Below are 15,992 nucleotides of genomic sequence, written 5' to 3' on the forward strand. Positions count from 1 at the left end.
TAATTAATAAACTCCTACCAAAAAAAAAACTTGACGTTTATAAAAAAAAAAAAGATAAGTCAAGCAGACTCCTTTTAACCTGTTAGTCCCTTCCCTCTGAGAACTGCTTTATCTGATTCTCAGTATATCCCATAAGTTAACTTAGAAACCATCTCTAGGGGCTTCCGTGGTGGTGCAGTGGTTAAGAATCCACCTGCCAACGCAGGGGACACAGGTTTGAGCCCTGGTCCGGGAAGATCCCACATGCTGCGGAGCAACTAAGCCCGTGCGCCACAGCCATTCGGTCCATGTAGGGAAACGGTGAGCTGGAGTTAGATGCAGACTACGAATTGCTGAATCACACAGTGTTATTACTGGGATTTTTTTCAATAATGACATGTATTCAATCATATCACCCTCCCTAAAATATTAGTCAGTCGTCTGTATCCACGGTTCTGCATTCACAGATTCAACCAACTGCAGATCAAAAATATTTTTTTAAAAATTCCAGGGCTGGACTTCCCTGGCGGCGCAGTGGTTAAGAATCCGCCTGCCAATGCAGGGGACACGGGTTCAAGCCCTGGTCCAGGAGGACCCCACATGCCGCGGAACAACTAAGCTCGTGCGCCACAACTACTGAGCCTGTGCTCTACAGCCCGTGAGCCACAACTACTGAAGCCCATGCGCCTAGAGCCCATGCTCCACAACAACAGAAGCCACCACAATGAGAAGCCCATGCACCGCAACGAAGAGTAGCCCCCACTTGCTGCAACTAAAGAAAGCCCACGGGCAGCAACGAAGACCCAACGCAGCCAAAAATTAATTTAAAAATTCCAGAAACTTCCAAAAAGCAAAACTTGAGTTTGCCATGCACAGGCCTAACTATTCACATAACACTTATACTGTATCTACAAACTATTTGCAATTTATATTTATGTTGTATTAGGTATTATAAGTAATCTACAGATGATTTTAAAGTACATGTGAGAATGTGTGTAGGTTATATGTAAATACTACACCATTTTATATGAGGGACTTGAGCATCTGCGGAGTTTGGTATCCGCAGGGAGTCCTGGAAGCAATCCCCCTTGGATACTGAGGGGCAACTGTAATAATTTCTTTCGGTAAGAGCAAAATTTTGTACTATCAATAAATAACCTAGGGGCTTCCCTGGTGGCGCAGTGGTTAAGAATCTGCCTGCCAATGCAGGGGACATGGGTTCCAGCCCTGGTCCGGGAAGATGCCACATGCTTCGGAGCAACTAAGCCCGTGCACACAACTGCTGAAGCCCACATGCCTGGAGCCCGTGCTCTGCAACAAGAGAAGCCACTGCTCGCCGCAACTAGAGAGAGCCTGTGCACAGCAACACAGATCCAGTGCAGCCAAAATAAATAAATAATGAAAAACTAAAGCGCTAAAAAAAAAAAAAGGTCAATTATTATAGTGGCTTTTCACTAGGTAACACACGGTTAACAATCCATTTCACCCCTTACTGCGTGATCTTGGGCAGGTCACAGCCTCACTGAGCCATTTCCTCAACTAAAAAATGGAAATGCTACCCTCGACCTCAAAGGATTAAACAAGAAACCTATGTAGAGTACCTAATACATAGTCAGTACTTGATAAATTCTCCAGTGACAGAGCACAGAGTGCTGTGCTGCACTTTATGTTTCTGGGAGGGAACCAAACTAACTCCTTTTCAGTCTACAACCCAAAGATACAATGTGCTAGCATGTGTCAGAATGCAGCTGGTGGTGAGTAAAGGATGGCCAAATGGTAGGCAAAGGGACTCCAGGGTAGGGTACCTGTGATAAAGAAGCCCAGCACCAGGTAGCTTATCCTAGTCTTCGGCTATAGTGAACCGAGAGCCTACAATAGCATGTTAAGTGGGTCTTAGATCTGGAATACTAATGACAAACTTCTGCCTAAATGAATTTTTATATGCATTTGCCAATATCAATCATCTCAGTGAAAGAAAGTAAATGAAAAGTAACTTTAATATTATCTGAACTGTGATATACAAAATTGATCATTTTCAGAAAAAAATTTAAAATGGCCAGAGTAATGTTACAAAAATTTCTCTAGAAATAACACAGTTCTATTACGTTTATAGAGTATGCCTAAAAGAAAAATACAAGAATATTTGAGTAAAGAAATATTAACCTCGTGCTCAGAATACCAGAATATATGTATAGGAGAAAGCAGGAGCAGGTGGTAAAGGCAAAATTTACAAAAAAAAGTTGGAAACAAAAACTCCCTTTTTGACTTCTGTCACCTTAAGCCTGAATGCTTCATGCTCCCAAAGAATCCAATTATGGGAACAAATTACCTTATACTCAGTTTTGCTTTAAAATACAATAAACAGGTTATATTCTCAAGTTTTATTAAGTTGCTTATACAAACTTAAAGTCATGAGCATGACTTCAGAATCTGAGCTTTTTATGTCAAGTGCTTTAACTAAGCAGTCTAAGGCTTCCTGTATTTTTCCACACTCTTTCAGTTCTTTTCCACGCAAGACAAGAGTCTCATAGTCGTCTGCAGCCTCCAGTGCCTCATCCTGGGGAGAGTCAACCAACTGTCCACCAGACAAAGGCTCAGGGTCACCAGGAAAGGTCTCCTGAGCCAGAGCACCAGGCTTAGGTGTACTTAACCAGCTAGACTTATTTTCTGAAGACAGTGTTTCTCTGGAAGGATCTTCTTCTGTATGCTCTGGGGCTTCACCACTGCTTTCCTCCGCTCCTTCCTCCAGGTAATCTTCAACAACCTTTGCTTCACTGCTATTGTCAAGTCTTTCCTCCATATCCTCCACATGGTCTAAAACCACATTAATAAGAGACCTCCTAGAAGCCAGGGATCTTCTAGAGTTTATAGACTTATTTAAACTATCAGATATTTTAGGTGAAAAGAACCTTCCAGGTGGACTGATGTCATTTTTGGGAGTTGAGGCATCAAATTGTTTTACAGATAAAAACGGGAAGGGAGATGTGTTGAATGGGTTTGTGCCTGAAGTATCTGTAATAAAAGTATCATGTTCAACTTCATCGTCTGAATCGATACATCTAGCTTTCCTTCTGACTTTCACATTAACTACCACTTCTTCTGGCTCATCATCTTTCTCAGAAAGATCCACACTGAGACATGCTTTGCTATGCACAGACTCTGCTCTGGAATTAGCTGCAGAGCCACACAAGCTATTTTCTTTCTCCACATGCTCCAAAGACTGACTGGAAAAATTTTGTCCATTGTCTGCAGAATCTTCCAAGAAAAGATTGAAGTCACATGCATACTGTGCTGAAGATGCTAAAGGTTCCTCTTCCAACTTGGCCTCATTCACTTGAGCATCCTGTAGTGCACTGTGGGCTGCTGCTAAGTCATCATCAGCTATCTTAATAACAGATACATTCGATTCTGGCCTTTGATATTCCTTTATTTCGGGATTAGCAGGCCAGGGATTGCAGTGATGTAAAATCTCATCCTCCTCTAGTTGATCTAGATTTGGCCCAAGATCAGCTCTGACTGACTTGCTAGGTAAAAAATTGAAACTTCCCTGAGGGCTCTCTTGCTGTGCCTCCCGCATAGGCCCCTCTTGCGATGCCTCTTTTTGGAGAGCCATTCCTGATACAGAGTCAGTCCAAATCTCTTCTACATCTTCACACCCCTTGGGTAAAGTAGCTACAAAATCAGCATCAAATGTACTTGCACACGGGTGCCTACCATCTTGTGGGATGGTAACGCTCATCTTTCTCCTGGCGAGATCTTGTTTTTCACTCTCTTCGGGCAGATCCTCAATGATTACACTTGCCATTTGGGGACTGATTTCTTCTTCCTGGGTGTGGTGAGTTGGTAGAAGAGGTGAAGGCCGAGGCTGTGGTTTATTTAATTCATGGCATTTCTTCTTTGTTTGAGAAAGAAATACAGGTTCTCTCAGCCATATCCCCTCGTTTCCAGCTTTTTGTCTTTCCATCAAGAACTCTGTATTTTGAGACTCGAATTCAACAAGGAATTGAGCTTTCTGAACCCTTTGCTGAATATAGTGAGAGTCTTCGATCACATCAAGCTCTTCTTTAACAGATAGGTCGTGTGTGTACATCAAATCATGGTCTGAGATTCCAGCTATCCTCAAAGAGTGCAGGAAGGCAATATGTTCATCTAGTTTCTTATCAGATCTCCTCTGAGCAGCATGCAAAGACTGAAGCTGCATCTGGGTTGCAGAGTTCTGAAAATCCTCAATTGTAAAGAGCTCTCTCAATTCTTGTTTACTAAAATATCGGAAAGGGTTCTTCTTATCACCAGTAGTTTGTCTTATTAATGAGTCCTTGAAAACCTGTCTTCTGTATATTTTTTCCTCTACAGTTCCACAAGTGATTAGCCTATAAACTACAACATTTTCTTTTTGTCCAATTCGGTAAACTCTATCCACAGCTTGAGCATCAGTTGCAGGATTCCAGCTAGGGTCAAAGATGACCACTCTACTTGCTGCGGTTAGTGTTAAGCCAACACCACCTACTTGAGTGGTAAGCAGAAAAACAGAGTAATCTTTATTTTTCTGGAATAAGCTAATTCTTTTTTCTCGTTCCACAAGATGAGTAACTGTTCCATCGATTCTCAATATCTTAAAGTGCCTATTCTTTAACAGGCGTTCGATGATGTTTAGAATTCGTCTTGACTGGCAAAACACCAGAGTTTGATGCCCTTCGTCTCGCAGTCTCTTAAGCAGGTCCATTAGAAATATCATTTTTCCAGATTCTTCCATCAGTGCATCATCACTTATTTGATCAATATGGTCCACATCTGAGGAATCTTCCCCTTCAATTTCATCTTGAACAGAGAATTTGACAGCTCCTAGATTCAGCAAACCACAAGCCCGTGCAGATAGCAGCCTAGGATGATCACAGAGCTTCTTTAAGACACCTAGCTCAGCCAAAGGTGAGCGTGTCTCCATTAACAACTCCTTGATATGATCTAGAGACACAAATTTCCTGTATATTTCTTCCTGTAAAGGTACAAGACGTATCCAAATAATTAAATCATTTTTTCTGGAAAGGGAAGGCATTTCACATATGACACCAACATCTGGACTCTTTTCACTAAGCTGGACCTCTGGGTTGCTTGACTTTTTCTTCTGTACCTCTTCTTTAGTCCTCCTAAGAAAATAGGGCTTTATGATTGCCATTAAGTTTTCAGATATTTTAAATCCCAAGGCTTTTTCCCCTGGAGTAGCATCCTTCTCTCTTGCTCTAGTAATAGGATTTTCGTACTCCATTTTAAAAGTTTTTAATGTTCCTAGCAGGGACCCTTGACAAGCAAAATCAAACAGGGACCACAGTTCTTGTAAATTATTCTGGATCGGGGTTCCTGTGAGGAGGATGCGATTACTGGCAGGAATTGCACGAGCACATATTGCTGACTTGGTAGATGAGGTTTTTATTTTATGTGCTTCATCAAGGATGACATAGTCCCACACAAACTCTTGGCCATTCAAGCTGGAAAGTTGCTGCCAATTATTGATTAACATTTGGTACGTGGTGATAATGACACCATTCCTTTGCTGAATCCGACTGAGGTTTCTGGTACGTTCATCCTTGCTAGGACCGTGAAAGGTTTTGACTCTCATTCCTGGGGTCCACTTGACAAATTCTTTTAGCCACGTGCTGATGAGACTGGTTGGCATGATCAGTAGCACATGGTTCACAAGTGAAGCATCAAACATACCAGAAAGGAAAGCGATGATTTGAACAGTCTTTCCTAATCCCATATCATCTGCCAGAATACCACCTCTCCTTCCATCCCTATACAGGCTATAGAGGAAAGCTACACCTTCCTTCTGGTACTCAAATAGTTGGTTGTGCAGTTCTCGATAGAGCAGCAGGCCAGAGTTGCACACATCCGTGAATTCATCATCTCCATGTTCTGCCAACTCCTCCAAGGCTTCCTGTAGTTTTTGGATTCTGCTCATCACCTTTTCATTGGGAAAAATGTCCTTTGCCAAATTGAAAAGTTTAAGTGCTTCTTCCAGATCTCCATTCTTAGTTGCTTCTTTGGCCTCTTTCACGTATCTGTAAAAAAAAAAAAAAAAAGTTTAAAAAAAGATATATATAGATTGATAGGTAGGAGATTAGAAAGAAAGGAAACGGATTGAACATTCAGTCTAAGAACACTTTAGAGTCCATTTTGGAATCCAAGCCACAGTTGAGCTTTCAATATCCTCAATTCAGGATGGGAAAGATGAGCACAGAAGATGCCAATGAAAGCTGGCACCACTTAAGAAGACACAAATATCCACCAGACACTGCCAGCAACAACTTCACGCATTAGTTGTAGGAAATGTATGTGGAAAGGTTATTGCACATACAGTAACAAACCAACCTATATTGTGGGAGCATCGAAACAGGAAGATACATGGGCACTTCTCGGACCTTATATTTCTGGACCTCTATTCACACTATTGATTACTCTCTCCTTACAATTCCCTCCTTCCACCGGATTCCTGTAGATTCCACCTGGTTTCCTCCCCCATCGCTGGCCCTTTCTTCTCTTTGTCCTTCTTAGGCGCCTATTCTTCCTCCACAAGGGCTCAGTCCTGGGCCCTCTTCTCACTCCTTTTACTCTTTCCTCATCGTCTCCCAGAGGTTCCACTCCCACCTATATGCTCATAACTCCTAAAGCACTTTCTCCAACAGGGCTTGCCCTCAAGCTCTAGTCTAGACCCATATTCCAATTACCTTCTGGACATCTCCACTTGAAAGTTTCACATGCACCTCCAATTCAATTAATCCCAAATTAAACTTATTATTTCCTCTCTTAAAACGTGCTTCTCGGGACTCCCCTGGTGGTCCAGTGGCTAAGACTTTGTGCTCCCAATGCAGGGGGTCCGGGTTCAACCCCTGGTTGGGGAACTAGATCCCACATGGATACCACAACTAAGAGTCTGCATGCTGCAACCAAGAAGGCTGCATGCCACAACTAAGATCCCGTGTACCACAACTGGGACCTGGTGCAGCATGCATGAATGCATAAATAAATAAACATGCTTCCCCATTTGTGTGGTAATAAATGACACTACCATCCACTTAGCCATATAAGCTAGAAATAGAAAGATCATCCTTGATCTCCAAACCAAATATGAGGTATCCTTGACTTCTCCCTCTTTTTAACCACCTCACCCCTTAGCCAACAGTCCCCCAAGCCCTACTAACTTTATTTTCCAAATATAACGTGTCAAAACAGAAATATAGATCAATGGAACAGGATAGAAAGCTCAGAGATAAACCCACACACATATGGTCACCTTATCTTTGATAAAGGAGGCAAGAATATACAATGGAGAAAAGACAGTCTCTTCAGTAAGTGGTGCTGGGAAAACTGGACAACTACATGTAAAAGAATGAAATTAGAACACTCCCTAACACCGTACACAAAAATAAAATAGATTAAAGACTTAAATATAAGGCCAGACACTATAAAACTCTTAGAGGAAAACATAGGCAGAACACTCCATAACATAAATCACAGCAAGATCCTTTTTGACCCACTTCCTAGAGAAATGGAAATAAAAACAAAAATAAATGGGACCTGATGAAACTTAAAAGCTTTTGCACAGCAAAGGAAACTAAAAACAAGACGAAAAGACAGTCCTCAGAATGGGAGAAAATATTCGCAAACGAAGCAACTGACAAAGGATTAATCTCCAAAATATACAAGCAGCTCATGCAGCTCAATATCAAAAAAACAAGCAACCCAATCCAAAAATGGGCCAAAGACCTAAACAGACATTTCTCCAAAGAAGATATACAGATTGCCAACAAACACATGAAAGGATGCTCAACATCGCTAATCATTAGAGAAATGCAAATCAAAACTACCTCACACCAGTCAGAATGGCCATCATCAAAAAATCTACAAACAATAAATGCTGGAGAGGATGTGGAGAAAAGGGAACCCCCTCTTGCACTGTTGGTGGGAATGTAAATTGATACAGCCACTATGGAGAACAGTATGGAGGTTCCTTAAAAAACTAAAAATAGAACTACCATATGACCCAGCAATCCCGCTACTGGGCATATACCCTGAGAAAACCATAATTAAGAAAGAGTCATGTACCACAATGTTCACTGCAGCTCTATTTACAATAGCCAGGACATGGAAGCAAACTAAGTGTCCATTGACAGATGAATGGATAAAGAAGATGTGGCAGGGCTTCCCTGGTGGCGCAGTAGTTGAGAGTCCACCTGCCGATGCAGGGGACATGGGTTCGTGCCCCGGTCCGGGAAGATCCCACATGCCACGGAGCGGCTACGCCCGTGAGCCATGGCCGCTGAGCCTGCACGTCTGGAGCCTGTGCTCCGCAACAGTAGAGGCCACAATAGTGAGAGGCCCACGTACAGCAAAAAAAAAAAAAAAAAAAAAAAGTCAGGTGAATGAAAAGATGAAGAAACGAAGAAAAGAGCCCACTGGCTACAAAACTCTGCCATTCCTACCCTGGCAGGTTAGCTGCCCACCTCCCCTACTCTGGTGGACTTTAGAATTAAGTTACATTCCCCGTTACTCGATCTCAAACATGATGCTATAGTGGTGACCACTAGGCTCCTCTACCCGAGAGCCAGACCCTGAACCCATTCAGTGTTCTCCCTTTCATCCTGGCCCTTCCCACCCCCAGGGTGTCTTCACCTGGATAACTGGTCTTCTGCCTTGGTCTATGTCATTCTTTATTACTGTTAGATTGTCTCCAAGTTCCCGAACCGGTCATCTACCCAGTATCCTGAACCCCTATGAAGCCTGGGCTTCTAACTCCAGCCAGGCCTCCTCCCCAGAGAGAAAAGTGCTGCCCCTGAACCCTAGTTTTTGGCCAGAGTCCCCATAATCATGCACCAACCTCTAAAATGGCAACTGCCTGCCTAGACTTCTTACCACCAGCCCAAGACTCATACTACTGAGTTCTTTCTACCCATCCTCTGGAACTCCCACATTTGTCAACCTTCTGCCTGAACCACAACTGGAATTTTCAGTATTCGTTGGACACCACCACTTTCTGGCTGGGTCAAACCCCCCTGCTGTCAGCCAAACTACCTTCCCAGTCCCTGGAACACTCTAGTTAGCAGATCTAATACTGCATCTCAGCTCTTCCCCTCCACCCTGTCTTCTCCAAAAACAAAGTTGGACCTAGGATGGTATTCTTTCCCTATAATGGAATCGGAGGAAAAAAATGAAATCTGCTTTTTATAGCACTGCTCTGGATATCTTGTTATTTACAAGACTACAATGCTTTCTGTAATACAGTTTGATTTAGCCACTTACCCTTTAATCCTGGGCTTGGAAGGAAAACATGTCATTTTTACTACCACTGCAATCATGTGTCCATCTGTAATGCATAGGATCCCTAATGATCTGGAGAACTCAGCTAATACTTCATGGGCTCAAATACTTTTTCCAAAATTTAATAGTTTTAAAAAGATGCTTACATGTTAAAGAACTATTCAGATGCAAAACTGTCAACCCAAAAGAGAGTTTTAATTCCATAGCAAGGGACAACAAAACAAAAACCTTTACATTTTAATGATTGTACCCTAAATTACATGCCTAGAATATGGTTCCCTTAAGGAATGCTTTAAAGGACATATGGAAAGACTGCATACAAACAACTCCTGGAGGAAAAAGACACAACCATTAAACATAGGCTACAAGTCCTGTACCTGCAAAGCTACCCTTGCATTGGCAGAACTGCCCAGCGGCTAATTCCCTGGGTCCTAACCCATCCTAAAGATCTTTGCCTTAAGAAATCCTGCCCAAGTGGCCATTTAAAACCATCTCTGCCCAAAAGTACTTTCTGTTTCCCCGGATGCAAAAATCTTCAACCACAGCCAACTAACATCTCAACAATTCCATCCCATCTTCCACCTTTCCATTCCTTGCCTGATACCTTGCGAAGCATTTCCTCTCCACAGAGGGAATGCCAGGCATAGATGCTGCAAAGTTTTCCTACCAGGAGAAACCAATTAGCCATCCTATACCTATATGCCAAAAAGCTAAGCCCTGCTAAACAAAGCAGTGTTTGCAAATCAGCAGCTGAAAAGACACAAGCTTAAACTGCAGAGCCAGGCACTAGGTTTTCCTTAATCTGGAGGGCCCTTTGGAACATTCCCTATGATGTTCTTCTGGAATGTGACAAGACAGGGAACTAAATGCAAAGACCCCAACCCAATAAAACTTTATCAGCTTCACTTGCAAAGCAACCAGAAGTTGCTCTTTTCTAACCTGACCACCAGCCACAGGGCCTCTGGTAGTGGTATAGGAGCCTGGTCTTGCTAATCTCAGTCCACGTGAGTAGAGTTATCGCTGTCCTTCCCACAAGAACTCAGTTCCCCATAACCTATAATGGAAAAGGATCTAATTCAGATATATATATCTGAATCATCTTGCTGTACACCTGAAACTAACACAACATTGTAAATCAACTATATTTCAATAATTTTTTGTGTGTGTGTGGTACGCGGGTCTCTCACTGTTGTGACCTCTCCCGTTGCGGAGCACAGGCTCCAGACGCACAGGCTCAGAGGCCATGGCTCACGAGCCCAGCTGCTCCGCGGCATGTAGGATATTACCGGACCGGGGCACGAACCAGTGTCCCCTGCATCGGCAGGCGGACTCTCAACCACTGTGCCACAAGGGAAGCCCAATAAAAATTTTTTAAAAAGAACTCAGTTCCCCTATCCTGATCCAGCCCCCTCATAAGGAGCTCACTGACACATCTCTATGTATCCAGTCCCCTTCTCAAGACGCATGTGGATACATCATACACAACTGGTTAAGTCTTTTGATTCTCAATCAGAATCAATAAAACATGTGTGGCTGACATAAAAACTGCAGATGGGGACTTCCCTGGTAGCGCAGTGGTTAAGACTCCACACTTCCAATGCAGGGGGCTCGGGTTCGTTCCCTGGTCAGGGAACTACATCCCACATGCATGCCGTAACTAAGAGTTTGCATGCCACAACTAAGGAGCCTGCGTGCCGTGACTAAGGAGCCAGTGAGTCACAGCTAAGGAGGCTGCGAGCCAAATCTAATGAGCCCACCTACCTCAACTAAGGAGCCCACATGCTGCAACTAAGAAGCCGGCTAGCCGCAACTAAGGAGCCCACGAGCCACAACTAAGGAGCCCGCCTGCCACAACTAAGACCTGGCACAAACAAACAAATAAATAAATAAATATTAAAAAAAAAAAAAACCTGCAGATGACCTGAATGCCAGTATTGGAAACTGGTCCATCAAAACCTGGATCACTGGGACTTCCCTGGTGGTAGAGTGGTTAAGAATTTGCCTGCCAATGCAGGGGACACGGGTTCGAGCCCTGGTCCAGGAAGATCCCACATGCCACAGAGCAACTAAGCCTGTGCACTACAACTACTGAGCCTGTGCTCTAGAGCCTGCATGCCGCAACTACTGAGCCTGCGTGCTGCAACTACTGAAGCCCACGCACCTAGGCCCATGCTCCACAACAAGAGAAGCCACCGCAATGAGAAGCCCGTGCACCTCAACGAAGAGTAGCCCCCGCTCACCACAACTAGAGAAAGCCCACATGCAGCAATGAAGACCCAACGCAACCAAAACACACACACACACACACCTGGATCATAGAACTAGACTGGGAAGATGGCCACCTTTTGGCCTTACTTCCAGGGGTGATCATTTTAACCAAAGTGGAAAATAATTTATAATAATAACTTATAAATACAAACTTATTATTAAATAGCAACCTCTGGGATAAATTAGAAGAGAGTATGGTCCACATTTCAGTCAAATAGCAAGTATTACTAACTATTTAATAGCTTTCCCCTGTTTAGCCCCATTTGTGAGATGGACATCTAAGAATAAAAAACAAACGAACAGAGCTTCCCTGGTGGCGCAGTGGTTGAGAGTCCACCTGCCGATGCAGGGGACACGGGTTCGTGCCCCGGTCTGGGAAGATCCCACGTGCTGCGGAGCGGCTGGGCCCGTAAGCCATGGCCGCTGAGCCTGCACGTCCGGAGCCTGTGCTCCGCAGCGGGAGGGGCCACAACGGTGAGAGGCCCGCGTACCGCAAACAAACAAACAAACAAAACCCCCCTACACTGCTTTATTCTTTAAAAAAATTTTTTTTTAATTTATTTATTTTTGGCTGCATTGGGTCTTCGTTGCCATCAACTCTTTGTTGCAGTGCATGGGCTTCTCACTGCAGTGGCTTCTCTTCTTGCAGCATATGGGCTCTAGGACCACGGGCTTCAGTAGTTGTGGCACGTGGGTCCAGTAGTTGTGGCTCATGGGCTCTAGAGCACAGGCTCAGTAGTTGTGGCCCACGGGCTTAGTTGCTCCACAGCACGTGGGATCTTCCCAGACCAGGGATCGAACCCATATCCCCTGCATTGGCAGGCAGATTCTTAACCACTGCGCCACCAGGGAAGCCCTCTTTTTTTTTGGAATTTTTTTTGATGGGGACCATTTTTAAAGTCTTTATTGCATTTGTTAAAATATTGCTTCTGCTTCATGTTTTGGTTTTTTTGGCCCCAAGGCATGTGGGATCTTAGCTCCCCGACCAGGGACTGAACCCACACCCCGTACATTGGAAGGCGAAGTCTTAACCACTGGACTGCCAGGGAAGTCCCCTTGCTTTACTCTTAATAGCCAAAAAATGGAAACAGCCCAACTGTCCATCAGCTTGAATTATCGACCTGTGGTATATTCAAATAATAGAATACTACTCGATAACAGAAAAGAATGAACTACCATATGTATGAAAGCATGCATAAGTTCATACATGTATGAATCTCAAAAACATTATTCTGAGCCAAAGAAGCCAGGTATAAAAGTAGAAGCAGTGTGATTTTTTTTTACTTACGTGAAGTTCTGTAATAGGCAAAACTAATCTGTGGTAGAAAACATCAGAGCAGTGGTTGCCTCTGGAGGTAGAAGGCGGGAGTGGGGATTGCCTGGGAAGGGACATAAGGGAACTTTCTGGGGTGATGATAATGTTCTATACCTTGACAGGGGTTTGGGTTACACAGGTGTATGCATTTGTCAAAACTCAATAAATGTACACTTAAGGTGTGTCCATTTCTTGGTATGTAAACTTTACTTCAAAAGAAAAAAAACCTAAAATATTGAAATCTAGTTAATGGTAAGTATGCTGAAGCAGGAGGAAATATCCTGATGTCTGCAACTTACTTTGAAATGCATCCAAAAAATGAGATGGATTGGTACAGTAGATATGTGATAAAAACAAATATAGTGAAATGTTAATAATAGAATCTGGGTGGTGGGTCAAAAAAAAACGGGGCCTGCTTTGCCCATAGACTGCTGCCTCTCAGTTCAAAGGCACACATAACTGGGAGTCATAACTCAACACACTGCAATTTGGCTTCTTACCCAAGCACCCTAACGCAACTGTTTTCACCAAAGGCACCAATGACCTCCATATTGCCAAACTCAATGGCCACTTCTTGGTCTTTCTTGACCTTTCTGCTGCATTTAAAAGCACTGAGGGACTTCCCTGGTGGTCCAGTGGCTAAGATTCTGAGCTCCGAATACAGGGGGCCCGGGTTCAATCCCTGGTCAGGGAACTAGATCCCACATGCCGCAACTAAAGATCTGCATGCCGCAACGAAGATCCCGTGTGCTGCAACTAAGACCTGGCACAGCCAAATAATAAATAAATAAATGTTTTTTAAAATAAAAAATAAATAAAACCACTGACCACCATGGGACTTCCCTGGTGGTCCAGTGGTTTAAGACTCCACGCTTCCACTGCAGGGGGTGCGGGTTTGATCCCTGGTCGGGGAAGTAACATCCTGCATGCCAGTAATGCGTGGCCAAAAAAACCCACTAACCATCATCCCCCTCGTTAACTTTTCCCTCCTCCTTGGGTACAGTGGCACACAACACTCTCCTGGATTTCTTCCTACCTCTCTAACCATTCCTTCTCAGTCTGCATCTTGAATTCCTCCCCCTCTGCCTGTCCCCATATAAACATTGATATTTCCAAGGATCTTTTTGTTGTCATTGCCCTTCTGCCCTTCTGACTCTTGTACTTTCCCCCAGAAGATTTTATTCACAGCAGTGGCTTCCTACTGGGTTGAATAGTATCCCCCCAAATTTCATGTTGACCTGGAACATGTGAATGTGACCTTATTTGGGAAAATAGAGTATTTTGCAGATGTAATCAAGTTAAGATGAAGTCATACTGGATGAGGGTGGGCCCTAATCCAACATGGTATCCTTATAAGAGGTATATTTGCACATAGACAGACAGAGTGGAGAATGCCATGGGAAGACAGAGGCAGAGACTGGAGTAATGCATCTACATGCCAAGGAACTCCAAGGATCGCCAGCACCACCAGAAGCTAAGAGAGGCATGGAACAGATTCTCTCTCACAGCCTCCAAAAAGAAACTAACCCTGCTGACACCTTGATTTCAGACTTCTGGACTCAGGAACTATTACAGAATAAATTTCTGGGGAATTTTTTTATTGTGGTAAAATCTATGTAAGATAAAATTTGCCATACTAACCATTTTAATTGTACTTCAATAGCATTAATTACATTCATAATGTAACACCATCACCACTATCTATTTCTAAAATTTTACATCACCCCAAACATAAACTCTGTAACAATTAAGCAATAACTCTCCATCCCTCCCTGCCCCCAGCCCCTGGTAACCTCTATACTTTCTGTCTCTATGTTGCCTATTCTAGGTATCTTATACAAGTGGAATCATACAATATTTGTCCTTTTGTGTCTGGCTTATTTCACCTAGCATAATGCTTTCAGGGTTCATCCATATTGTAGCATGTATCACAATTTTACTCCTTTTTAAGTCTGAATACTCCACTGCATGGAAAAACATTTTGTTTATCCATTCATCTGTTGGTAGACACTTGGGCTGTTTCCACCTTTTGGCTCTTATAAATACTGCTGCAACGAACACTGGTGTACAAGTATCTGTTTGGGTCCCTGTTTTCAATTCTATTGGGTATATACCTAAGAGTGGAATTGCTGGCTCATATGGAAATTCTGTGTTTAACTTTTTGAGGAACTGCCATTTGTTTAAGGGGATGGATGTGGGTAGGTGGGAAGTAAAGCAATCTGGAGGAGATATAATAATTTGGCTAAGAAAAGGAACAGAACAACTGACCCAGGCCCAGATATCCCCATTTTATAATATGAGGAAACTGAGACTCAGCATGGCATGGTCAAATGAATTGTCTGAAGTTAACCAGCTAGCAAAGCAAGTGGCAGAGCTAGAATTTTAACTGAAGCCTGAAAAATCCAAAGCTACTGCTCTATCCACCATTCCACCTTGCCTGCATATTATATTTTTCACTGGCCTACCATCAAGGTCCAAAGATCTGCTTTCACTCCCCCAACCTCCACTGTGTTCCAGCAATACTAAACTCCTACACTGCTCTGAAGGGGCCAGCCATGCTTCCTCTTGCTTCTGAACCTTTACACATAAAACTATCTAGTATGCCATGTACATCAGCTTCTTCCCCACTGCTTAGTTAATTCCCGCTCATCCTTTAATAATATACTTTTTAAAGTAAATTTATTTATTTTTGGCTGTGTTGGGTCTTCGTTGCTATGCGCAGGCTTTCTCTAGTTGCGGCGAGCGGGGGCTACTCTTCTTTGCGGTGCACAGGCTTCTCATTGTGGTGGCTTCTCTTGTTGCGGAGCACGGGCTCTAGGTGCGTGGGCTTCATTAGTGTGGCACATGGGCTCAGTAGTTGTGGCACGCGGGCTCTAGAGTGCAGGCTCAGTAGTTGTGGCACACAGGCTTAGTTGATCCGTGGCATGTGGGATCTTCCTGGACCAGGGCTCAAACCCATGTCCCCTGCATTGGCAGGTGGATTCTTAACCACTGTGCCACCAGGGAAGTGACAACTCCCCCCTCCTCTCCCTCTCCCTCTCTCTCTCTCTCTCCCCCTCCCTCCCTCCCTCCCTCCCTCCCTCCCTCCCTCCCTCCCTCTCTCTCTCCCCCCCCCCCT

General features: G+C 43.7%; 1 protein-coding gene across 1 annotated transcript in view; it reads right to left on the reverse strand.

Annotated features, from left to right (window-relative positions):
* Positions 1-1,963: 1,963 nt before the first annotated feature.
* Positions 1,964-15,992, reverse strand: part of ERCC6L (ERCC excision repair 6 like, spindle assembly checkpoint helicase) — a 44,301-nt gene continuing 30,272 nt past the window's right edge. The window contains exon 2 of the mRNA XM_032620680.1: positions 1,964-6,035. Coding sequence (XP_032476571.1) covers positions 2,354-6,035 — 3,682 coding nt within the window. The 3' untranslated portion in view covers positions 1,964-2,353. The remainder of the gene's footprint in view (positions 6,036-15,992) is intronic.

The sequence above is a fragment of the Phocoena sinus genome, chromosome X (genome assembly GCF_008692025.1).
Source record: "Phocoena sinus isolate mPhoSin1 chromosome X, mPhoSin1.pri, whole genome shotgun sequence".
In the NCBI taxonomy this organism is placed as follows: domain Eukaryota; kingdom Metazoa; phylum Chordata; class Mammalia; order Artiodactyla; family Phocoenidae; genus Phocoena; species Phocoena sinus.